The sequence below is a fragment of the Durio zibethinus genome, chromosome 18, assembly GCF_047325235.1.
Source record: "Durio zibethinus cultivar Kanyao isolate XHJ-2024 chromosome 18, ASM4732523v1, whole genome shotgun sequence".
NCBI lineage: Eukaryota > Viridiplantae > Streptophyta > Magnoliopsida > Malvales > Malvaceae > Durio > Durio zibethinus.
The window spans coordinates 10467304-10493502 of NC_143179.1; the positions used below are offsets into that span (position 1 = coordinate 10467304).

General features: G+C 35.0%; 5 protein-coding genes across 7 annotated transcripts; 3 read left to right on the forward strand and 2 right to left on the reverse strand.

Annotated features, from left to right (window-relative positions):
- The first annotated feature begins 3854 nt into the window (after window positions 1-3854).
- On the forward strand, window positions 3855-5893 carry LOC111299476 (chalcone synthase 2). The gene is made up of 2 exons (XM_022894688.2): window positions 3855-4202; window positions 4476-5893. Exons 1-2 carry the CDS (start codon window positions 4013-4015, stop codon window positions 5477-5479), a joined length of 1194 nt encoding a protein of 397 aa, XP_022750423.2. The 5' UTR covers window positions 3855-4012; the 3' UTR covers window positions 5480-5893.
- A 3560-nt stretch (window positions 5894-9453) lies between these two features.
- LOC111300464 (proline-rich receptor-like protein kinase PERK3) lies at window positions 9454-14044 on the forward strand. 3 transcript variants are annotated; one of them, XM_089747454.1, is made up of 9 exons: window positions 9739-9875; window positions 10106-10193; window positions 10765-10982; window positions 11085-11290; window positions 11875-12001; window positions 12198-12269; window positions 12485-12671; window positions 12760-12892; window positions 13528-14044. In XM_089747454.1, exons 3-9 carry the CDS (start codon window positions 10832-10834, stop codon window positions 13789-13791), a joined length of 1140 nt encoding a protein of 379 aa, XP_089603580.1. In that variant the 5' UTR covers window positions 9739-9875; window positions 10106-10193; window positions 10765-10831; the 3' UTR covers window positions 13792-14044. The 3 variants fall into 3 exon arrangements, with proteins under 3 accessions (XP_022751828.2, XP_089603580.1, XP_089603581.1); XM_022896093.2 differs by lacking the exon at window positions 10106-10193 and having other exon boundaries at window positions 9454-9875; XM_089747455.1 differs by lacking the exons at window positions 9739-9875; window positions 10106-10193 and adding an exon at window positions 10647-10665.
- A 345-nt stretch (window positions 14045-14389) lies between these two features.
- Window positions 14390-16017, forward strand: LOC111299477 (UPF0496 protein At3g19330-like). The gene is made up of 2 exons (XM_022894690.2): window positions 14390-14626; window positions 14716-16017. The coding sequence occupies exons 1-2, from the start codon at window positions 14506-14508 to the stop codon at window positions 15777-15779; spliced, it is 1185 nt and encodes a 394-aa protein (XP_022750425.1). The 5' UTR covers window positions 14390-14505; the 3' UTR covers window positions 15780-16017.
- A 1452-nt stretch (window positions 16018-17469) lies between these two features.
- Window positions 17470-19705, reverse strand: LOC111300465 (uncharacterized). Its single transcript, XM_022896096.2, has 6 exons — window positions 19364-19705; window positions 19178-19258; window positions 18867-18987; window positions 18330-18632; window positions 17987-18052; window positions 17470-17803 (listed from the first exon to the last, which is right to left on the reverse strand). Exons 1-6 carry the CDS (start codon window positions 19552-19554, stop codon window positions 17711-17713), a joined length of 855 nt encoding a protein of 284 aa, XP_022751831.1. The 5' UTR covers window positions 19555-19705; the 3' UTR covers window positions 17470-17710.
- A 714-nt stretch (window positions 19706-20419) lies between these two features.
- LOC111300466 (uncharacterized) lies at window positions 20420-26178 on the reverse strand. Its single transcript, XM_089747453.1, has 16 exons — window positions 25950-26178; window positions 25457-25561; window positions 25147-25241; window positions 24940-25053; window positions 24567-24671; window positions 24359-24430; window positions 23740-23852; window positions 23239-23373; window positions 22846-22914; window positions 22380-22467; window positions 22223-22294; window positions 22008-22108; window positions 21565-21682; window positions 21173-21232; window positions 20932-21042; window positions 20420-20810 (listed from the first exon to the last, which is right to left on the reverse strand). The coding sequence occupies exons 2-16, from the start codon at window positions 25557-25559 to the stop codon at window positions 20700-20702; spliced, it is 1467 nt and encodes a 488-aa protein (XP_089603579.1). The 5' UTR covers window positions 25560-25561; window positions 25950-26178; the 3' UTR covers window positions 20420-20699.
- Between the last annotated feature and the right edge of the window lie 21 nt (window positions 26179-26199).

The window sequence follows — 26199 nt, forward strand, 5'->3', positions numbered from 1 at the left end:
CACTCTCAAAACTAGTAAACTCATGCTTTTTATAGTCTCATTTTGAAACTTTCATTCCAACTCTTGCATATTTAAAACCTATTTGATATAAACACTAAAGTCATATCCACCACAGTTCATGTTATTAGAAACAGTCAAAATTTCATGTATAACCATACAATACTATAAATTTTGTATATAAATTATAAAATACATGAAAATTTTTCATCTAATAAATAGAAAGCATTTTAACTAGTTACATAGAATTATGTAATTTCTCTAATTGAATTGAAGTTATCTTAGATAATATGTTTATTTCTTATCGAAATAGTATATATAAATCAAATAATATGAATAATGCATTATTCTCTTGTCAATAAAATGCAATCATGGAATATGGATCATAAAATATGATTTTATGATAAAAACATATATACTTGCTTCTTTTTAAAAAAGATTTATAAATTCACAATTTCTTTTATACCTTAAAATGATTATCTAGAATTTTATCATTTTGATTTGATAACCATGATCTTACCAAAATATAATAAAACTATAAAAGATTCACAACCAGAGATAGCAAGTACTCCATGTCCATTTTATGCTCATGACTATTCAATGCCATGATCAAGAAAATTCACATATAACATACCATAAAATTATAAATAAAAAATTAAATAATTTAATTCAAAATCAAAAGATTAAAATAATAATCAATAAAAAAGGTAAAATTCAATGAGACTCAAAGTCTTTTATGAATTATTAATCATTAATTCTTTTAGTAGAATATAAAAACTAAAAAGATAATAACAAGAAACTTATTTTGTATTTTATTTTACTAGGAAACTATTTGGATAATTGAAATTTTTTATACTTATTTCAAAAGTCAGTTTTGCCAACTTTGCTAGTTTCTTTTCCTTATATCTTCCTCATGCAAAAAATGAATTTTATAATTACTTTTAAATTGTTAAAAAAATAAATGATAAAAAAAAAATTGACTTTGAGGCATGAAATTACATTTTTAAAAGCAATTATACTTGTAAGATATAACAAAACTTCAAACTTTTTAATCAGTATAATAAAATAATTATACTGAAAGATTTATTTATAATAAATGAATAAACATAAACTTTTATTAAAATGATTGAGTTTTTATATAATCATAACTTTTACGAATAATAATCTATTTATATTAAAATAATTATAACCATTTATCATATGATAATTATTTTTATTTAAATATAATTATTTAAAATATGAATAAAATTCACTAATTAAATTTTTTTATTTAATATGAGATATAGCACATTTTTAAACTACCAACATTAAATTCAAAGAGTGAAGACAAACGGCCTATTATATCAAGTAATATGGATATTCCTTATGTTGGAAAATCAAAAAATATTTTTTCATTGAAATTGAATAGTGCAGACAACCAGTCCGTTATACCAGGCAATATTGATTTTTGTGATTCACATACTGTGGGGAAAAGTGAACAGGAAAAATCAGGCACTATGGACTTTGTTTACCCAAACCTTGATGAAGAACAGGAGATGAACCGACTTGCCCTAACCAAGGAATCCCTGAGCTGCTACAGCAAGGGTTTCACAACTGGTACAGACGCAAGCTATAAGTAGGAATAAGGCTAAGGAGAAGAGGTCAAGCATTAAAGCTGGAGTTAGTTCAAATAAAGGACGTGCAGGTAGTTATACACTATCTAACTTGCAATTAAAATTTTAGTATGGAATATCAGAGGTTTTAATGATCCTCTGAAACAAAAAGAAGTACATAAACTAATCAATCAGGATAAGGTAGAGTTAGTTTGTCTTGTTAAAACAAGAGTTAAATAACACATGCAACAATTGATTTTGTCAAGAAAGTTTGCACATTGGCAGGATTTAAGCAATAATGACTATGCTGTCAATGGGAGAGTCTGGTTTCTTTGGTTGGAAACTAAAGTTACTCATTTTGCTTCGAATGATCATGCTATTACCTGTCACATTTCTAGTTCTTTAGAAGATTTTTATTTCATTTTTTTCTATGGGAGGAACACAGACGAGGAGAGAAGGGTTTATGGAGGCATATCGAGACAATGTATCGTTCTCTCTCTAGTTCCCCATGGATTCTTGCAGGTGAATTCAATGTTATCAGATCTCCAACAGAAAGTTTAGATTTTGATGCTAGTCAGGTTATCACTTCAGATTTTTCATAAATTAATAATATGTATACACTCTGACCCTCCCTAGCTATTTAGATTTCTTTTTGCAATATATATGTACATATTTATGTGAAAACTGCTGTTCAAAATCTTATTTTAAAGCTATATATATATATATATATCATTACATTAGCTACAAAAATGGAGGTCTAATTTATTTGTTTAGCAGCAGCAGGAATTTGACTTTACAGGGATCTTAATCACTGATTAATTACTTATTCTCAGGTTTAATTAAGTAGTAGATATTTTCCAAATTGTAAGTAAGATGAAGAAGGTTTGGTGTCTATATATATGATCGATTATTGCTATTTTATTATTTTATTATGTTATTCAGTTTGGTACAATATTGTTAACTTCTCTTTTTAAATGCAATTACTCTTACTCTTGAAAGCAAAAGGAGACCACTTTATTAGGCTAAATGAACCGTCTGCTATGTATAAATTTAATATTAAAAATTAGATATAATAATAAATAAAACTACTTTATCGTCTCAAAATAATTATTGTTATTAATTTTTTAAGTTAAATTAATTCAATTTAGATTATTATTTAATAAAATTAAAATTTTAAAAATTATAAATTTTGAGTTTTAAATTTTTAATTTAATATATTATTTAAAAATTAAATGTTAAAGTTATGTTCATTTTTAAAAAATAAACAAAAACACATAAAATGTAAAAAAAAAAATAAAGAATAATAAATAAAGAAAGTTAAATGAAGGATGCATATATGTATATGTATAATTATTTGAACCTAGCTATGTAGAAATAGAGACGTATTAATTAGAAATTCGAATGGTAGGTGAGAAAGTGAAGCCGTCAAGGAATTGAGTGAAGCATTAAGATTCAAGATCCATCGTATCTCATCTGCCACCAATGGCCATGGGAACTACTACTACTGCTAATACGAATTATATGATCTAATTAACACAAATTAAACAAAAGGGAACTGGCCTGGTCCCCTCTTACTATTAAATTAAATATGGAGTATCTCTTTCTCTCTTCTTTCCCATGTTTCTGGATGTTGCTTTCCTCCTTCAAATTCTAGTCTCATCTTCGCTTTTTTTTCCTACTTTATTCACCAAAATCATTGCAAATCCAACATTCATCATGAAATGGCAATGCAAAGAGCACATCGAAAATATTTTTTATAATAAAATCTATTTACTATAATTTTTCATTGACAAACATTCAAAAACTTAGAAGAAACACCCTTAAAAGCAAAATTCATAATCTCACTTGAACTAAACATTAAAAAAAAAAGTCGTATTTCACTTTAAATTAGAAAAGTCTATATACTAGGAATCAAGTATCTACCTAACTCAATGGAGATAATTAAGAAAAACTAGTAATGTGCCAAAAAAATGTTATTTTACATATATATATATATATGTATATTGAAAGCGAGTGTCTTATTTATTATAAACAATATAATACTGGCATTAGCATTAAAGTCGAAAATGGAAGTACTAAGCGAAAATCAAATTATTAAGTAGAAAAAGTAACAGAGATGTGGCAGCACATCTACCACCTCTTGAGCAGCCAACCCACACCCTCGTGGCATCCAGCTGCCCGTCCATCCAACCTACCCCTTTCCCTGAGGCCCTGACTCGTATCCAACCAACATCCACACCAGCACACTGGTTTTCTTTTCCTAGTACTGCGACTAGTATATATACTTCTACCTGGAAAGCCCCAACTCCAACTCCAACTCTAACTGCCGCATTAAAGTTTCGTTCTTCCCCCCAGGGAAATTAAGTGACTTCCATCTCCTCCAGATCAGCTCAGCTCAGCTACTAGTCAACCCACCAACACCAATGTCAATGGCAGTGGCTTCCGTTGAGAAGATCAGGAAGGCTCAAAGAGCCCAGGGTCCAGCGACCGTCCTTGCCATTGGCACCGCCACTCCTCCCAACTGCGTTTCCCAGGCTGACTATCCTGACTACTACTTCCGTATCACAAAGAGCGAACACATGACTGAGCTCAAAGAGAAATTCAAGCGCATGTGTACGTATATTAATGCCTACCATCTATAACTTTGTCGTTTACTGCTTTTCCATAACGTTATGTTATGTTCGGATATACATTAGTTAAAAAATAAAATAAAATAATTTTTTTTTAAAAAAAAAGGTATGTATATATATATATATATATTTTTTTTTTGGATAATTACCATTTCCGACGTTATTCATTAATAACAGATCAGACAGGATGCATGTGATGTGATGTTTGTGAGGCTTACTAGTATAATCTTTGCTTAATTTGTTTTTCTCTCAACAGGCGACAAATCAATGATCAAGAAACGTTACATGTACCTGACTGAGGAAATCTTGAAGGAAAATCCAAACATGTGCGCCTACATGGCTTCATCTCTCGACGCGCGCCAAGACATGGTGGTGGTGGAGGTGCCAAAACTGGGGAAAGAAGCCGCAACAAAGGCCATCAAAGAATGGGGACAGCCAAAATCTAAGATCACCCACCTTGTTTTCTGCACCACTTCTGGTGTAGACATGCCAGGTGCAGACTACCAACTTACCAAGCTGCTGGGACTGAGACCCTCCGTCAAGAGGATCATGATGTATCAGCAAGGCTGCTTTGCTGGTGGAACGGTGCTCCGTCTTGCCAAGGACTTGGCTGAAAACAACAAAGGCGCTCGTGTACTGGTGGTCTGCTCCGAGATCACGGCTGTCACTTTCCGTGGACCCTCTGATACGCACTTGGATTCCCTAGTGGGCCAAGCACTTTTCGGTGATGGTGCTGCAGCTATCATCTTAGGTGCCGACCCTGATACCAAAATAGAACGCCCACTGTTCCAGCTTGTATCAGCGGCTCAGACAATCTTGCCAGACTCAGATGGAGCCATTGACGGACACTTACGCGAAGTCGGCCTCACTTTCCACTTGTTGAAAGATGTACCGGGATTGATCTCAAAGAACATTGAGAAAAGCTTGGTTGAAGCATTCTCTCCAATTGGCATTAGGGACTGGAATTCAATCTTCTGGATCGCTCACCCTGGTGGGCCTGCAATACTTGACCAAGTCGAAGCCAAACTGGGTCTCAAAGAAGAGAAGCTCAGGGCGACCCGTCATGTGCTGAGTGAGTTTGGCAACATGTCAAGTGCATGTGTGTTGTTTATTTTGGATGAGATGAGAAAAAAATCTCTCGAGGAAGGGAAACCCACCACTGGCGAAGGCTTGGAGTGGGGTGTCCTTTTCGGATTCGGGCCAGGTCTCACTGTGGAGACTGTTGTGCTACACAGTATCCCCACGGAGGCAACTCGCTGACCAGTCAATGGAAGCGACAAATTACGTGAGTAGACTGATTGGCTTTGGGAAGAAAATGAGATGATAAACAAAACCAAGATACAAAGTTTGCAACGGTGTGGTTATTGGTTAATGACTTAAATACAAGTGTGATGTAATGTAATGTAATAATGATATCAATATGATCATCTATCCCCTTTGCAATATTATTATTTGAGATTTGAGTGAAATGAAGTTTCTGTTAGGTTAAAAAAAGAAAATATTGTGAGCGACGGGACTGGTTCCTGCCTTGTTCGGCACCCTTCTCTTTGATTATTGATTTTTCTTTTTTTTTTTTGTTGTTGTTTTGTTTGCATATATGTAGATTGCTTGTGAAATACTATAGCGGTTTGGATTGTTGGACAAAAAAATAAATAGCAGTTTGATTTGGATTTAGATCCCATTCCCATACACTGTACCATGAGCTTATTGCTTAGTAGCTCAAATCAATGCAACTCCTTTCCAGTCCAAACTGCAAAAGTAAAATTAAAAAAAAAAAAAAATATATATATATATATATATAATTGTATTGAAAAGTAGGCTGTGATAAGTATAAATTATTTTACATTTTTAAATTTGTATACACAAACAAATTCATATTATTACTTACGTTCTTATATATCAAAGTCTTTTAATAATTACTGTGTAAAGAAAAAGAAAAAGAAAAATTAATCCAAATGTGTATCCAATTACCAAATCAATAGAAAAATATACTAAAGAAAAGATAATGAAAAAAATAAAACTTTTCATTCAATCAATTAAAATTTCTTCAATTTGCGGATCTTTATTTTCTGCAATAATATTTATATATTTCATATCATTTATAGGTATTGTCCTATGTGTTAATACAAATAGATGTTCGTATAAACATTCACGTAATATATTTTATTAAGTATTTATGTGTCCTATAAACCAATATATATGATTTGAAATGGCACGTGTAGTGTACAAAATATAAATATTATATATATATTTTTAATCGGATAATATTAAAAATAATATAATGATATGATAAAAAAAAGATAAAAATAAAACGGATTTTAACACTAACGTATATAAATTTGATAAAAATAAAATAAAATAATTTATATTTAATATATTGATATAAATTATGATACAATAATTTTTGCACATAAAATGCATAAAATACATGTCTAATGTATATATAAGAAGAAATCAGAACTGAAAAACTTTGCTTTAGCCTTTAGCTTCACCCAGCTGCCGGCTTACCCCGTTCTCATTGGATCTCATCTGGTCTAATGAAGTGAGTAGAGATGATACAACTTCAATCAATTAAAATGCCATAGACCAAGAAAAACAAAACAAAAAGGGAAGCCTCTTCAATTCAATGTCAATTTTGTTAAAAATGGAAGTAAATGATTAATAAAAGCCACCCCCCCCCCCCCCATTATAATTTCCTCTTTTTTCCAAATCTACAACCGTTTCTTTGGTAGGAAGGGAAGAAGAAGAAAATTCAACTTCATTAATTTTATGAAAGATCACTAACTTAGACATTACTTTGAGTAAAACACTAACGAGGACTCAAAAAAAAAAAAAAAAAACAAAATTGAGAAACGACTTCCGACGGAACAATTATACTCCTAAAGCCATATCATAATATGAATATATACCAAGTCAAGCGAGGAGAAGCAATTGTGCTTAATATTAAGGAAACACCTTTGGAAAAGAAGAGCAATTCCAGTTCCTATCAGTGCTACTTGTAAATAAAAAACCCCGATGTCTAAAACTACGTACAAGAAAGTTATTGATTAATATTTTGGTCATTGCTTTCGAAATCTGAAGTGGCATCAACTTCCAACTTTAAGTGGGAATAATTTATCAAGCTCCATGTGCCTGCAGGAAGACCTCATTTATTAATTAAGGTTTCCAAAAGGTCTATGAATGGTACTGCATTCATAGATTAGTGGGCTTGAGCTCCAGACTATCCAACTACTTGTCCTGAATCCTTGTTAGATTCTCCATCACCAAGACATCATTTCAGACTTGTGGAGTTTAGAACGATATATGCATGCCATTGGTCCAATTTCATATGGCGATTGGATTCGATATGCGCATGCGTGGAGAAAATCTTAAATGTTTCGTACATTTTGCAATATCCGATCATTCTACTTATAATTCCAAAGATAGGAGGGGAAAAGAAAGAAGGCATTCGAGTGTAATCAAGTCCTTGTTTTGATCCTTCCACACCCCCCCCCCCCAAAAAAAAAAAAAAAAAAAGAAAATGGCCTTGTTCATAAAGGATATATAGTTCGATTCGTTAAGGATAAATATGGCATCATGAAAGACACTGGACATCAATTCGACATCGCATCAACAGCAACTAGTCAACTGGGAAACTGAGAGATTATATGACAGTTAAATCAATGCTTCTGCAAAACAAAGACCATGCCGCAGCTAACATTAATTTTTGAATGTATTGTTTTCAAATGCAGAAATTCACAGGCAGGCGGATGGTTGAATGGACATTGAATTATATATTGATGAATTACATTGTAATCTCGTTGATGAAGGGTGGAGTGTGGAGTGTGAAGACAGATTAATTGGTACATTTTGGGTGAGAACAAAAGCCAAGAGGTCCATGACAAGAACCACGCTTTGACTGACATGGTGTCCATCGATTTGGTTACTCTTTGTGTGAGACCAAGCGTGAAGTTGAGCAGTAATCCAGATTCCAGTGGTTCAAATATCATTGAATCCAAAATAATTTTGGACGTTGACATTTTATTTATGCATATTTAATCCTGTATTATTATTGTTATTATTATCCTTGGTGTCAACATTAAATATTGGAAGCCATGGTTACTCTCTATCAAAGACCCAATCATGCCCTATATTTGGTCTTCTATGGCAACCATACATGATACCAAAAGAAAAAAAAAAAAAAAGGGCATCTCTAACTGCAACAATTATGGCCCCATCTTAAAAATCATCCCCATCCATCTTCCATCATTCATGCTTATTGCTTAGGGTCAGGGAGACGAGAATCCGAAGTGTTTCATCTTTCATGTGAGAATTTACAATAAACCAAAGGCAAAAAGAGAGCAGTGCTGTAGAGGTAAGCCGTTTATAATCTTCCTTGGGCTTTTCTTAATTTATAGTAGTTTTAAGTATTTTGTTTGATGATCTGCCGCTGCTTTAATTAAGCTGTATAATAAAATGAAATAAATATTATTAAAATGAATGAGTAGGAGCAATGTCAACATAGCTGGTTGGTGGGGATAGCAACCTCACAGCTTTAAATCTCTCTCTCACTTGCTCTTACTTTATTGCATTCTTTTGTTTGTTTTCTGTTTCAACATTATATCTATACTAGCCAGTCAGTAGCATGTATTTTTTGCTTTTTTTTTTTCTTGCACTAGTAATAAAAAGTAAAATTTTTTTTGTTTCCTGTATTTCAGCTGGTGCAGGCATGGCTGCCATTGTTAGAAAGAATAAAGTACATATATATATATATATATATATATGGTTAGTAGTATAATATTTTGATATCAGAAAGGGTAAAACTTCTTAAGCGTTTTTGTGTGTATTGCACTGACCACTGAGTAAATTAATATGCTATAATTAGTATATTACTCTTTCCTTCTTTCCGTTCTATTTAGCTATCTTGAGTGGTTTTTTTTTTTTTTTTTAATTTTATGCATATTAAAAAATTTTATTTTTAAGTATTTTATTATTAATTTAAAATTTTTATAAAATTAATGTATCATATTATTTATCGTCAAACTGTAAAATAAATTGAAAATTAAATTTTAACTGTAAACATAAGAATATAAACTATTTAAAAAATCATTTTTGGAACACTTATAATGAGAGACAGGGAATAATATAAATAATAAATGTCATCAGTCAGCGTCAATTGTGAGTGGGACCAGGGGGCGGTGTTTTCTGTTCCAGCCAGGATGCTCTGAACATGACAGGCGCGCCAAGTAAACCCCATCTCAACTTTGCAGTAACAGACATCCATTATAGTGCTTTACAGCCCGCAAATCCCAAAACCAAAAAAACACATCAGATTCGCAGAATTACTAGCAAATAGAATGGCGCCTCCTTTCTTTCTTGTTTATCAATAATCTCTTGTACTCTTTTGGTTGTTATGAGTTTTTTTGAAGCACATCAACCGAAAAGAATAAAAGAGTAGATTTTTATTACGTTGCTCAAGGAATTTTTGGGGTGGTTTGGTAGAGAGAGAGTATTAACTGTATTAAACCCTGAAAGATAGTGTTGTCGGCGCAGGGTGACTTTCTGTCGGCATTGTCTGTATCCAACGATGAATCTCACACTGATTATTAATTTCTAGTACTTTTTTTTTTTAATATTCAAATTCAAAAGTACCACGAAGATAGATAGATGCCTCAAGGTAATGATTCGTTTTCATTAAACTTGCAGCCCAAAGCTGTCTCTGTGTTATGTTGTTTCGTTTCTTTTGATGATTTGGACCTTCTCGTTTTTAAAACCAACTACACCTTGTCCACCAACTTCAACCCTTGCTGCTTGTCTCTTTTCTCCGCTCACACCCTTTTCCTTGATTTTACTCGTTCACTCTTATCTTATTCTGGGTTTTCTCTTGGTTTCTTCCCCCAAACCAAGATCACAAGCTTCCCTGTTTCTTTCAATGAGGGAATGTGGGTGATGCTGCTCCTAGGAGATCAACTGCATTATTTCTCTGGGAATACAGGTTCCAAGTTTCGGACTTTATTCTGTTTTTCCTTTTTCCGTTAATGTCTAACCTTTTTTTTTGTCTGTGATTTCACTTAAACTAATGCCAGCTTTTTGACGACCAATTGAAATTTTGCCGTGTTAGGCTGGTATTTATATGTCCAATAGATTTTTTTTTTTTTTTTTATTTGGGAAGGGATTCAAAACCAACTCTTTGAGAAGGGATACCAAATGCCACCGGTGCTCCAATTGAATGTTTTTGATTTGCATTATTCGAATAATTACAATGTCGAGCGCTTCTGTTCAATGGGTATTCAGTAGAACTGAATGTGAAATGTCCTCATCTTAGTTGCTTCTTTGAGTTTGGTCTGTTTCCATCTAAAAATTTTTAACCAATGCAAAGTCCTTTTTTCTATAAAATTGTCTTCCGCTCGCTAGCTACCAACTTGCTTGCGTTATCCATTCCACACATCTATAGAAATGGATCATATGTATGCCGTTTCATTTTATGCACATTGCTTTTGTTGTTTGAATGCTTATGTTGGTTCTAGATAAAGATTTATCTGATCGTGGCATCCTCTTTATTTCAGGTTCAATGTATAATAAATTGAATCCCAGCAATACTTCACTGCATAGCTGAAGTAGTTCCCATACCAGATGTCAAGGACTCTTGCAGCAACATTCGGAGGTTCTGCAGGAGCCGTGGCACTGCTGGGGATAGTTGGCTTGCTTATGTGGTTCTGCCTATTTCACAAACGCGGTGTTTCGAGGACATCTGAGACAGGGTCCTCGGATCCATCTCTTCAAGGTAACATTTATGTCATGCTTGTTTCTGGAAGGCCCTCAAAGTCAGAGGCCACAAGCACAATGTAACAGATAATGGATTTATGCTTTTTCTGCTGACTTCTAGGAAGACATCTTGGGGTTGAGTCGTCATTACGGGAAGCTAGACGTTTTCAGTTGGAGGAATTATCTTTGGCGACCAAAAATTTTAGTGATAGAAACCTGATTGGGGAAGGAAAATTCGGTCAGGTTTATAAGGGTTTGCTTCAAGATGGGATGCTGGTTGCCATCAAAAAGCGAGCTGGAGCTCCTAGTCAGGAATTTATTGACGAGGTAAATTACCACCTCCCTGCTCTCTACCTAAAGGTGAGTGCATAAGATTTTGCCTTGATCATAATAAAGGCAAATCATAACTAACATCCCTGCTACTGAAAACTATTTTAGATCAAGCAGTTAGTCTATTTCTCCCTTTTAAGATTCCTGTTTATTTCCAAGTGAGGATTGCTTTCAATTGTGGTAGAGTTTTTTCAGCGGCTTCAAAAAATTATAGAATACAACAAGCTCATTTGAGTGCCTAAATTAAATAATATTTATCAGGGTTTCTAGTATCTGTCAAAATGTAGCAATAAATATCATACAACCCAAATTCAGGTCTCAACCTGACAGAGCCTCATCCTAGTAGTTAGTGGTCAGCATGTTGGTTAATCCTTTCTTATTGAGCTCGATATGAGGCCTGCATCATGGTTTGTATTCTAGCTTGTCATGCTCTTTCTTCAGCCTTTCGTATGATGTGTTTAAGATATAAAATCTGGATTTGCTTTTAAATTGGGTCAATAGTTTTCCCTATTCATGTTTCTCTATTACAATCTCTTGCACAGTTTATCCTTAGATCTAATGGTACTGAACTTTACTCCTAGGCATGCTATGTTTCGTCTATTCAGCATCGGAATCTTGTCACTCTTTTGGGCTACTGCCAGGAAAATAATCAGCAATTTCTAATATACGAATATATACCCAATGGAAGCGTTTCCATTCACTTGTACGGTAACTCTCTATCCAGTCACTATATATATATATATAATTTTTTTTTTGTTGCATTTATGAGCAGACTTTTCTGTCCTATATATTGTATATGCGTCATGTTGGGGGAGCTCAGTTACACCAATGGTTCAGGGTTTAATAGTGAAAATAAAATAGTATTTAATTCTTTATTGAAGTTTTTCCTGATTTGTTTATGCAGGAACTGGTCAAATGTCACCCCAGAAGCTAGAATTCAAGCATAGACTTTCAATAGCTCAGGGTGCAGCTAAAGGTGATCCTCTGCAAAATCAGTGAGCATTTTTGGCTTTCCGGGTATCAGTTTTTCTTTTCTTTATATAAACTATCCAGATTGCAATAAAGGTCATACAAAATTCTTTTGTAAGCTTCTCTGACGCTTTGAAATTCAGATGCTCATCTTCTGTGGTTGTAACATTTTGAAATTTTATTGCCTAATTTATGTTGCCTCAATTATTTGTCCGTTTGCAGGCTTGGCTCATCTTCACTCTCGAAGTCCTTGCTTGTTCCATAAAGATTTTAAAACAGCAAATGTTCTTGTAGATGAGAATTTTATAGCCAAGGTTGCAGATGCAGGACTATGTAACTTTCTGGGAAGAATTGATATTGCTGGACCTTCTTCTGAAGTGGCAGCAGATGAGATATTCCTTGCTCCTGAGTATTTTGCTCTAACTCGCTCTTTACTCTGTGACTGTTCTGGTGATGTGTCATTCATAACTCTTACCTGCATGCATTGGCTAATGCAGGGCAAGGGAGTTTAGACGTTTTTCTGAAAAAAGTGATGCATATAGTTTTGGAGTATTCCTTTTGGAGTTAGTAAGTGGGCGGGAAGCATCAGAATTACCATCTTCAGGCTCCACAGAGAACCTTGTTAAGTGGGTATGATAATTGCTTAGTATGTGCATGTTCTTTATGTTATCGGATATAACGAGCTTAGTTTGTTGTTGTTGTATGTGCATGTTATTTATGTGCTTTTGAATTAATTGTTTGGTACCCATGATTTAGTAGAGGAGGGTGACCAGGGAGATTACAGCTATCAGTATCTTGCTATAAAAATAATACTTGCAAGCATCCATTTCTTTGTGGGAGAGGATCAGCATGTTTGTGCATCCATGGAATTTTCTTGCGTCTGCATATGTTATTGGCTTCGTAGATGCCATGGATTGCAGATTTGCCAAGTTGCTGTCCATATGCACTTTATTTGTGTGTTTCTAAATCTTGTGTCTACAAACCACATGGTTTAGTAGGTAGGTGATTACTATAGAGATCGTGGCTATCAGTATTGTGCTACTGAACAATTGATTTGCGAGCTTTCAATTTCTCCATGAGAGAGCATTTGAGCCTTAGTTTGTCCTTGCACTGGCATGGTGATTTTGGCTACTCTTACTATGTTTAGAGCAATTTAGGCTTAGAGAATTGCTACTTTGCCATGTGCTGCTGACATTGTGGGTAGTAGTTAAATACCAGAATTATTCTGGGAGACTAAAATCATCTGGTAATTCTTTTTTTGGAAGGTGCAAAATAGTCAGGATTACAGCAATATTTCGAGCATCATTGATCAGAGGTTGGACAGTAGCTTCACAGCGGAAGGTATGGAAGAATTGATAAAGTTAATAGTCCGTTGTTTGGAACCTTCAAGGGAGAGGAGACCTGCCATGAGCTATGTGGTCCTGGAACTTGATCGGATGGTTGATAAAGAGATGAGCTCGACAACTGTCATGGGGGAAGAAACCCCAACTGTGACTCTGGGGAGCCAGCTTTTTAGAGCAACGAACTAAGAGGAACTTGTTATCCGTCCAAACTGTGAGTGTGATCCTGGTGAAGTAAAAAAATTACGGGTTTGTTTTGTTTTTTATTTCTTTTAATTTTGAAAAAGTTAAGAGAGGAATTCAGCTGTTTTCTAAGTGTATAAAGAAGAGCTGCATTAAGGTATATTTTTTCATTTATTGTTTCATATTTCAAAAATGAATGAGAAATGTTGTAAAAACCATTATTTGTTGTTGATATCAAAGTGGTTGGTGTGATTTATACATTGCTGCGTTGTGTTTGTTTTTGGGAAAACACTGATCACCTCTTACCCTCTGTTTTGCAATGGCTAATGAGTATCAACAAAATAACTGGCATTTGTTCATATTTGTCATCATTTACATAAATAAGTAAATTAATTAATTAATTAAATTAATAATAATAATTTAGCAAACTACCTCCCTAACTTGCACAGCCCTGCAAGTAAGTAGTTTGTAGAATCAGAATTACCCACGCAATGCAATGCATGCCGGGCTGGCATCTTAATTACCAAGTAAGAAAGTCATTGACTCCTCCCCCAGTACTCTCTTCATTGTCCAATGTCCACCACACAAGTATAAAATGCAGTCCTTGACCGGAAAAACTGCTTTCGACTTTTCAATCTCTCTCTCTCTCTCTCTCTCTCTATATATATATATATATATACTATTTTTTTTCAATCTTCTTACGTACTTGTAAACAAGAAGATGCAGTGCCTCTCCTTCAACTTCAAGTCATCGCCCTCGAGCCCCTCCGCAGCACATCCCACCTCACCTCAAACTCAAACTCAATCAATCGGTTACAATTCTTGTCCCCCACTTTCCCAAGGTGATGTTGTTATGTCCTCCCTCCATTTTTTCGCTTGCACGGGAAGCGTTTTTGTTAATGCCTCAATTAAACTTGCTTTCGTGTATCAGGGAATTCCACTGACGGAACGCCCAGATCCAGCGCCACTCAGCTCTCCCCCACCTTCAATCTCACTCGCGAATACACTCTCGCTGTGCAGACCAATTCTTGCATTGGGATACGCTCCAGGATTGAAGAGCTACTGCAAGTTGAGAATGTGATTGAAAACGGGGATATGGATAACCACCAGCTTTGCTCGTCGCAGGTGCTGCAACCCAACAGAGATTGCGTCCGCCAAGCTCTTAGCCACTCCAATCCCAAAGCTACCCTTACTCGCTTGGTTTCTACCTACTTTGATCACAGCGAAAATATCACCACTCTCTGCCTCTCGCTCTTCCAATGCCTACGTCGTGCTCGTGCCCTCTATGCTCCTATTAATGACCTTCTTCAAGAGTTTCCATATGACCTAAATTCCATCAATCAGTCGCAGTGTAACTGGGCGTTCGATGTTTTTAGCCAATTTGATAGTCTTGAAAATCCTTTTCCTTGTCCTGATTCCCATAACTTCAACGAATTGCGCCGCAGTTTCTCCCAGCTCAAGGAGCAGCTTGATCACCGCCTCTTCAAATCCCTTTCTAGAGATCGCTTCCTGCACCGTGCAACTACTGGTTCTGCCATTTGCCTAATCGGCACTGTTGTTGGAGTTGTTGTTTCAGCCGTGGTTATCTCCACTCATGCCCTTGCTGCCATTGTAGGCCTTGTCGCTACCCCACTTTGTCCCGTTTATGTTCCAAGTTATCTCAAGAGGAAACAGCTTGGTCATATGGCTCAACTTAAAGCTGCTGTAATGGGAACTTTTGCCCATAAAGAAGATCTTGACACCATTGTTTGCCTTGTTGACTGGTTGTATAGTGCAGTTGAGGGAGACATGCAGCTTATACGATTTGGATTGGAGAGGGGTAGGGAAATATTCCCCATCCATGAAGTCGTGAAACATCTTCGCAATAACCACATCAAGTTTTTTGACCGTCTCGAAGAACTTGAGCAACAGATGTGCCTATGCTTTAGTGCTGTCAATGAATACAGAGCTAAGCTCCTCGACCAGGTCCATCTTAATCAATCTTCTAATTCATGATCGATTGGTAGCCTTTTTTTACTCTCCCTGTCAATGTGTATAGCCATACACTCAATATAACATGCTTTGACTATTGCCACTGGCCCTGCATTTTAACTTTGGGCTGTTAAAGCAAAAAAAAACTTAGGGCATTATGATTGTATATGCACTTTTCAAATGGATGATTCTTGACTTCTTGTTAAAAGCCTTTGTTTGTTGGATTGATTTTTGTGGGAAGAAAAAGTCCTTCGTACTTCAACCATGTACTTCTTTCCCTTAATTTACATGTTCTTGGAAATTGATTTAGCTTTTCTAACAATGAGATGATGTTTTGTTGTTGATCATTTGCAACTTTCTGGCAATGTCCTGGATTGTGTCAGACATCATTGTTATACGTTGATATAAGTATTTAGCAAAGCCTTTCCTTCCTTTAGTTTACAATTCATTGTACAATTATGATATCATATGTGTTTAAATGTTACAAGCTTCTATGTTTCCCATTAACCAGCTTAATGGGATAATATACAGAAACATTATAGACTTTGACCTTTTGTTTCTGCACATTCACTGACCGTAATAATGTTCATTATCCATACTGTAAGTACTTTTGGAGCCCTTGTCTTTTAGCGAACTTTTCTAATCTACTGACAAAAGGATCAGCACTGCCGCATTTCTATGATGTAACCGTTCATCAGCACCAATCGCAGATTGAAGGAATAATTTTAGCAAGGAAAGCTAGTTGCTGTGCGTTATGTGGCAATGGAAATTTGTGAGAAGAAGTAAACGCTGATAACAACCAATGTGAAGGAATGCCAGATTTTGGCCCTCAGCAGGCAGTTTCGTTGAATGATATAATAGAAGAATTTCATTTCCTTATTGTGAACCGTCTGTATTTATTTTTCCTTTTTTAATTTGAAGCATAAGAGCAGAGATTTTTGCTACAAGCATAAGAACACAGAATAACTGTCGAATAAGTGTAAAGGGTGTGCTATGTTTCCGATGTTCCTGTCATAATGTTGAAGAGATGTCATTGTACACCTTCATTTGTTACTATGATGGTAACCACAATATTGAGTAATGAGTAAAAATGTTTGAGGGAGTCACTCTAGTTTCTAGCTGTTAGACAGCCACAGCCAACAGCTATAGAATCTGTTCACTTGAAATAAGAGGGATTAATGACAGATAAAAGTGAAACCTTTATACTAACCATTAACCAATGATACAAGCAATGAGACTGTAGTAAAAGAAAGAATCGTATCCTCATCCTGAACCGTGGTTGTTAACTTTTTGCGGTAGAGTAGACTTCCAAGGTTGCAAATTCTTTGGGCCTAGACACTAGTGCGGCCCAACAGACCAGACCGTTTCATTCTTTCTATTTTGTTTTTTTTTTTTTTGTTTTTGTTTCCGAGTTGTCTTTCCCTTACATTTGTAATCTCAATTTTAATATATGCGATCAATGAAAGATACATATAATAATCTAGCCGATATAGTCATAACTAATTAACATTTTCGAAACCATGGTTTATACTATCGAATTACTTGAATACCTACATATTTTTACAATAATTTAATTAACAAACATGTGATGTGATCACTTTGTCATGCTTATTTAATTTCCACCAATACAAATATTGAACTAATGTGATTGTTGAAACAAAATCAAACAACGAGGAAGGGGCAACGGATGGCAGGGCCGAGGTGAGAAAGATCAAAAATGAATCGCCATGCTGACATTCTTGAGAAACGCCATGAATAAAGCTAAGAAATTACACATGATCCCCCTTAACTTCCCCTAGTGTCTTTAAGGCTCTGAGCAATAAGTCTTTTTGGAGAGTAAAAACATCATCAATACCAAAGTTGAATTTCTTTAATTGAATAAATAAATTGCATCGCAATCGGCATACCATCATAATTACAACAAATTTTTTTCAGCCATGCCTTAATACAACGCTCTACACACCATCTGTCTCAGCATGTCTTTTGCCTCTGCTTGACCTCTTCCTTTTCCTCTTGCTTTGAGCATTGCCATCATCACCCTTAACTTCCTGCAAAGAGACTTACACATCATATAGTGTATGGAAGTAAATTTTAACTTCCATTCCAATGGTCAAAGTAATAGTTTAATAATGCCATCAGATTATTTAACTCAATTCCAAAGACAAGGTAAACAAATCTGAAAGAGAAAGTGCAAGCAACCAGAAACAGTTCTACATTCAAATCAAGCTTACCTTCCGAGATGCAAGATTTGGGTTTTCATGATTCTTTTTCTTCTTAACTGAAAGTGGATTTGGGCCCTATAAAATTCAAGAAAAAATGTTGATCTCATGTGGTTTGTTAAAGAAAGCAGTTACATAGGAATGATAGCACAGCACCAAATTATATATATATATATAAAGTATGCATAATGCATGTTTTAGAAAAAGCACATAAATCATAGAACTCCTGCATGTAAAAAAGACATAAATCATAAAACTCCTGCACACAGTAAATTTGTAACTAGATTAGGTTAGAGATGTTCAAATATGACCAAATTGGTACAAATAGGAAGATGGATATGAGAAAGGTCCTTACCTTAGCTTTCTTTCTTTTAAATCGAACTCTATCCTTTATATCTCTCTCCTTCCCAGAATAATTCCTGGTATTATGTGGCAGCAACCCTGGACTATGACAACCCAAACCTTCTTTGTCAGATGAATCCTCTGTATCCGCATTTGCAGAAATGCTAGTAGTCCTCTTCTCTAATGCCTTATACTCATTCTCAGTCATATGAAGGCGTTTTTCTTCAGAAGATTTGACAAACTCCCTCTGAAATTTAGATGGTGTCTCAAGGAAAAGGGCATTTCTTAGACCAAATATTAAAGGAACATTAGGCACCTAAAGGAAGACAAAGAAACAAATTAAAATACATGTTCAAAGGTTCAAGGGAAAATTTTCACACAAATTTCAGTTAAAGAGATTGAATAACAGAATACATAGAATCTCCAAATTCTATGAATTTCAAGTTGGAAGCAAAAAATAATATGTCCATGAAGGAACTAAATGTACATAAAATGCAAAACAATAGACCAAATAGCAACATAAAAGGTGAAGAAAAGGAAAGAAAGTTGCCTTCTGAAGTTTCTTTCGGAGATCAGCATCCTGGGTAGCAACAAAAAAGTGTTCAGAATTATGTTCTCCAATGACCTCCGCAATGCAAGCATCAGCAGTGACCCTCTTCTCATGATCACATCTAAATACAAGGTTCAATTACAGTGCAAACAAATTTAATTCATAGAATGAAGGCCAAACTAGAAGAAAGATTGCATAGGATTAACTTTCCAGGAATATTATCTGAAGAATAAAAGAAATTCAAATAGAAGCCAGGGCATCATAATTCAGAAGCAAGATTTACGACGAAAGAGAGAAAGAGAAAGGGTTACCTTGCAATTGTGAGTTTACGAGCTGCTTGGAAGGATGCAGACTGGGAAGCACCAAGTTTTTTCAGCTCCGCCAGAACACAGCTGAAAACCCACCAAAAAAAAAAAAAAAGGTGTTGGATTTTTCATACAAAAGCAATTAGCTTTGGAGAGCCAACCCAATAAGGAAAAGTTAAAAGAAAAAGGAACCTGGTGGTGAAAAGCTTGACAGAGGCAGAAAGACAATTGGAGAGAGCGTTGTCGGCGGGTGTTAGGTCATTGTGAAGAAGGTGGTGAACAAAAGTTCCATCGCAAAGAACCTTGAAGGGCTGCCTGAACCCGAAGCACACTGAGAAAAATCTCACTGTCTTCCTGTGACGCTTCTGCTTATTAAATCTCATATTTCTCTGCTCCCTTCTGCTCAAAACCCACACAAATCACAGACAGAGCACCCAAAATCTAACTCCTTTATGAGGGCCGAGTACAGAGGGCAGAAGGGGTGTTGTAGTTAGGGTTTTAAGTTTAATTTTTATTTTTTACCAATTGGATTTTAAACCTAGTTGCACTTTAGAATTATTATATAAAATAATATTATTAATTAATGAATTGAAAATATAAACAAATTTGATATTTAATGTAAAATTATTATTATAAATAATTTTTATTTAATATTAAAAAAAAATACTTACGACATATTTTAGCAAAATCAAAGGACTCTAAAACCTAATCCTGAAGCAATTGAGGTTTTTTTTCAAAAAGACCAAATTATAATAAATTAAATAATAAAGAATATAACTTAATTATAATAATTTTTATTATTGAAACGACATCGTTTGCCACATTGAAAGGAAGAAAAATATGAAATGATGAAGCAATAGAAGCTTGCCGTGCCGAAAGTGTAGTCCACAGAAAACGCTCTGTTTAGGTGTGTTTTGGGTAGTAAATTTGTAATTTACTTGTTTATATTAAATCCAGATAACAACAATTAGAATATTAAATTAAAAACAATTCAAGCAATGCCTGCCTGGTTGTATCCATTAATTTCAATCCCCCTCGCTAGCTAGCTATAAGAATTCCTCCTCCTAATAAACTGATCGCTCTCTCCCAGGTTAACTGATCCATTGAAAGTTTCCTAGTAACTCTGACTGTTAACACCTCCATTCCTCATCATATATATATGTACAAGTACTTGACAGTAGTTTTAGATTGAGAAGGCATATAATTATTATTATTATATATAGAGTATACTTTGCAAGATGCATATAATTAGAAAAACAGAACTCAACACCCTACATTTATTATATTCCAAAAATAAAAAATAAAATTACATGCAGGGTGCGTTTCAATGAAAAGTAGTTACAAGAACATTGGTAGGTTTGAAAAGAAGATATATGGAAAGGATACTTTTGACAACACGGTTCCTTCCATCTGAAACCTTGGAGCAAAGGTGCAAATGAGTAGACTTGTCACCTGCCGATTGCTATCATCAAGTTATCAGGTATGGAAAAGGTAGCCCAACTTACCAAGGCAGCAGCAGCAGCATTTATTAAGCTGAAATAGAACCCTGTCTTGCCTTAAGCACAACTTCTTCTGTGGTCACACCAATTATCTCATTAGCACGTTTCAATCCAACACAGTTATATCGTCCAATAGAATCCTGAATTCATTAACATTCTCTATTCACAAACCAATTTTTGAGGAGAAATATAGAATATATATACAAACCAACGTGAATAATATAATCAAGTTTGTCGAGGAGGAAATATCTGGACCCCCACCCGAGTAATAATTTTCAACTTCTCTAGCTTTTCAACCGCATCATCCACATCAAAGTTACAGCTCTCCCCAAACTCATCTTTAATTAGTTCTTCACACCATAGATCCAAATCCTGTATCGAATCATTAAAAGGTTATGCAATATTAGAAACAGATCCACATGAAATCTTTTTCACCTACAAAGATATCCACATAGAAATCCAACAACAAAGCAAGCAATAATGAAAAGATGATGATGCATACCTCCATGGTGGCTTTACCTTTCTCCATTAGTATAAAGAATGAGATGATTACCTCTTTCACCTGCCCACAAGATTATCCTTCAGTATGAAGGAAAAAGGTGGAACAGAAACAAGATAAAGGTATAGTAACTCTCATTCAAAAGTAAGACAAGACTCTATTCTCATTATCTTACCCTGTATATACATCAAAGCCTGGCAACTATATATCCTAGTAATTAATGCAAAATCTGATTTCATTGAGGTCAATTAATCTTTTATAAAGTACCTGATAGATTAAGCTTTAAATGGTAAAGCATATACAGCTTCTCTTGATTCCTCTGAGAGAGAGAGAGAGAGAGAGAGAGAGAGAGAGAGAGAGAGAGAGAGAAAGAAGACAAAAAGAATGCAACTTACTTCCTGTTGAATCACATCATCACACAAGTGAAGCAAAGTGCCCCTTCCACTATCAAGTTGTTTGTCATACATGGACTGTGTTATTAAATTCTGATATGCATCCATGTTTGCTTGAAACCTATATGGCAATATGACAAATAATAAAACAAATTACTAGGTCAAATAATTTGAAACATGGAAAGAAACGGAGGCACCTAGTAATTAAGTATACTCCCTAGACAGCCAGCCAGAGGCATGTGGGACAGTAACTCGAAAACAATCAATCAAGGCCCCTGGTCCTTCACTATGCATCGGATTAAACGGAGGACATGCATTAAGAAGACATCTCTTTACTGGCTTAAGTTAACATCAAGAGCCATACTAATGGGGTTTTCAAATGCATTAATATAGTGAAGAGCATATGACACATTACATATATTAATCAAAGATGGAGGAAAACATACGTGAAATATGTCTTAGCACAGTAACCAATCACAGTTGACAAAATGGCAAAAATGACCCACAGATCAGCTTTAGGCATTTCAAGAGAACTAAATACAGCAACCTGAGAAGAAAGGCACGGTAATAGAGCATTCTATCAATATGAATACCAGGCAGACAAGAAATGACGGAGGAAAGACAAGAACAGATGAGTGAGAAACATCATTGCTCAACTGACCAGTCCCACAACAGCAGAGGCAAGGAACTTGACCCAGTCCATAGGAGTTAATCCTGGATTTTTCTTTTCAGGCTGTTAAGAACAAACAAAATAATATCATGCGCAAGATCACATGTCATATAAAAGCTTTGAGCACAAAGATCTAAGAGAGACTCACAAGGGCTATTTCAAGATCTGCCATTGGAATATGTTTGAAATGTTTTACATATATTCCTCGTTCCATATTTGGTTTGGCGCTTGCTCTCCTGGAAATTCCCAGTAGTTCTTAGATGTCTATGAATTGCTCTTTATGAATTTTATAAAACTAATTTAGAAAGACTCCAGTTCCGCAAATAATGTAGCCTTCTCTCCAAAAGAAAATGAGAATAGCAATGATTTTTATGAATCTTCTCCATAGAAATATCTCTCATGGATAAGATCATTCTCTCCAGATCAAGAGAATAAGAAACTGAGGCTTCTTCCAGAATACTGTTTGAACAATCAATAGTTCAACCTTGCAATAAAAAATGACCAAGAAACTGGCTTTTGAATAAATAGATATCAATGAGCCAAGAAAGACATCATTGACAATTTCTATTTAATATCAATTGGAAACTTGTATGATAAGATGCAATAGACAGTACCTGTAAACAACAATTATCCTATCAAAAGTAGGTTCCTGGATTGTAGTCTTGCTCACCAAGTTCCGGATGCTGGGTTAAAACAGAATAAGAAAGTTATTGAGTGGCAACAATACCAGCAATTCAGGACATGGCATGACATAAATAGGAAAATCACATTACGTATTTAAGAGGAAATAAATATGTAAATATTAGTAAACTCAAACATAAAGCTAAAAAATATAACTGCATGAAATTTGTAATTTTTCAGGACTTATTCAAAATGAAAAGATGATAGCATGGAAAGCATCCTTCAAGGTGCTTAGAAAGCTACTATACTCCAGATATATGGTAGATATGTTCATGAATGAATGCTGTCTTCCAAAATAACAGCATATGAAGATGGTAATTCAGAACCTTAGGTCCATATTTTCAAGACGGATCCGCTCAACATACAAATCTTCACTGTCTGCTTCAGGGTTAATTTTATCATCCTTCTTTGGCACTTTCTTATGTCGCCTTGCTGATCTTCTGCTCAAAAGTTTGTCCAACCTGCAAGGACCATATTTCTGGAAAGCATTAGAAGGAAGAAGAAAAAAATGTATAAAGCAATCAAGTAAGGAAGAGGAGATAGATACTAAAAGCATCTCGTGTCCAACTCTATATTTTATGTAGTAAGTTAACAATTTAGGACCCCTAAAAAGTGAAGACCGCAGAATGGCTGAACATTACCTCAATCTACAATTCATACTAATTCCAAGATATTTCAAATAGGAGAAAAATCGTTAAATTACATTCCATAGGCTTAGCCATAAAAAAATTTCTAAATTAATCTAAGCAACAGTAAGTAAAGGTGCTTTCACCAAGAATATATCATGCCAACTCATAAATGGTAATGACTGTCCAAAACATACTCACCGAGTAAGCCTCAAAAGAAATGCCCAAAGACGTGCAATGATCATGTCCACCTTCTCCATGAAAAAGTAATCAGTTGTACGATCAATTCCTATCCCACGTCTGAAGATAATGTACTAAAGACAAAAAGAATTATACTTAGCTAAACAAATAAAGAGAGTTCAACTAATACTTCTAAATCAAATATGTACAAGCAAGAGCTTCCAAAATTTCCTAGTTTGATGGTATTGAATTGCCTCTACACTTGTAATATATTTGGTGAATATTTATTACACCTATAGAGATGTTCAGACGGCATTGGCAAAATAATTGAGAAAATCATCTGATACCGATCTCATGCATAAGATAAAGCCATTAGCCAAAGCAAACCTCTAGACTCTGGCCTATCTAATTGTACAGATACATTGAAAACAGCACATGACAAATTCTAGGAGAAAAGATAAACTAGTGTAAACTAAAGGCTCAGTAAAGAGAATAAGTTCAAATCAAAATCCTTTTTGGTTTCAGCATTATAGGTTTTGTTGTATGTCAAACACAAGAAAAGAGAGCATTTGCCCTACTAGTTATTGTTAGAAAAAACACCAAGAATGATGCAACTTCTATGCTAAATTGTTATCACAACCTTATCAGCAAAATCTGGAAGGTTTTCTTGGGGATGCTCTGAAAAATATCTCTTCAGAAGCGTCTTGTCAATCTGCATTCAGGAAAAACATAATGCCAAGATCAACGAATTTGAATAACACAGAAAAAGAAAATCCATACTATATATTCAAATAAGGTCTTAATAATTGGCCATGATATTGTGCCTAACACATGAAGTTGCAGATGACCTTAGATTCATCAACTGTTATGGGAAGATTAAGAAGATATTGCCCTGCAAGTGCAACGTCGATCTCCTCATTTGTAGCTATCTTAAAATTACTCTTCTTCATCACCTGTACACCAAAGAATGGAATTTCAACTTCCAACCTGATGATAAATTGATAGCTAATAAAAGTTGCATATATTGTGTTGTTGGATTCAATTTTAGTCATGTTTGGAAAAGCATCAGAGACACTCTTATTTCATAAATGAAATTCAAGTCACATCAATGACAGTTGCTTGCACATTAGTGAATGCTTGTTATTCCACAGATTTTTTACTATCAATTTCTCCGACAGCCATTATTTCTTTTTGTTCCATTAGGTGCAACACGAAGAATACCTGAAATAAATATGTCAAGAAATTCTGTTCAAGTATATCAACTTCTTCAGGAGATAAATTCTGCTGCTCCAACTTCTGAGCCCCATATACAGGGTCAAAGAGGGAGTATAATTGCTGCAAACATAAATTCAACTAAAATTAGATCAAAAAGCAAGAAAGATGAACAAAATGCTTGAAAGGTTATGTTTGTAAAGAAGAGATGAATACCATCAAATCCTCGAACTGAAGTAGATACCAAGCTCTAATTGTGTACTCAACTCTCTTGCAGAACTTTAGAAATTCAGCCCGATCTGAACTATATTCTGTAACACATGAAACCAGTTAGGACCTAAGAGGAACAAGACCTAAAAACAAAAAGTATAAAACGTCAAAGCTATTACGACAAATATCCCACATAGCAATCATCCAAAAAAAAAAAAAAGCCAGGAAACACATAGAAAAGCAACAACAAGAGAGGAGAAAATTTTGCGAAAAATAATGGGAAACCCAGAAGAGGAGGGATTGGAGAAATGAATACCAACGAGGTTGGCCAAAGTCATGATGAGCTTGGGCTTGAGAATGGGAATGACGGATTCACGCTCTAATCGAATCACTTCCTTCTTTTTGTTGTCCTTGTCCATCGCTGAGAAGTAGGAATTCAAACACCAAAGCCAACAATGAAGAAACTAGAAAGAAATGGCATGTTTTATGAGATTCATGGCTTCGGATACAGCTCTATTCTATTCATTCTTTAATTGCGATCTCCGAAGCTCTTAGTATTACCCATTATTCCTTTACAATTTACATTCATTGCAGTTATAACGAACTACTTACTACTAATCTAATCCAATCATTGTTTTATGGGTAGCGTATAGAACACCTGTATTATAGAGAGTGAGATCGCAACATTGTTTAGTTTAGTAGGGAAGAGGAGAATATTGTTTCATCTAACGCTTTCATAACCTGGAACCTGGAATGCAGTGCTGTGTCATGCTGATAATTGAACAAGGATGGTAGATGAGATTATTCACCTGACTCACTCACTGGCTGTATGCAGATTGCAGCCCGTCACATGCGCAACCAAAATATGGGTCTTTCACCATGCGAGAAATCAACCCCTCCCCCCCAAACTCACCACCTGTAGTCTTTATAACCACTTCCTGCTTTGGAACTTGAAATCCGGCATCAACTATGTTTACAAGCTATAAACAGTCAACACTTGTCCCTTTGACCCATTCCCATTCCCATTCCCATTCCCATGTATTATTATTTATTACCCAA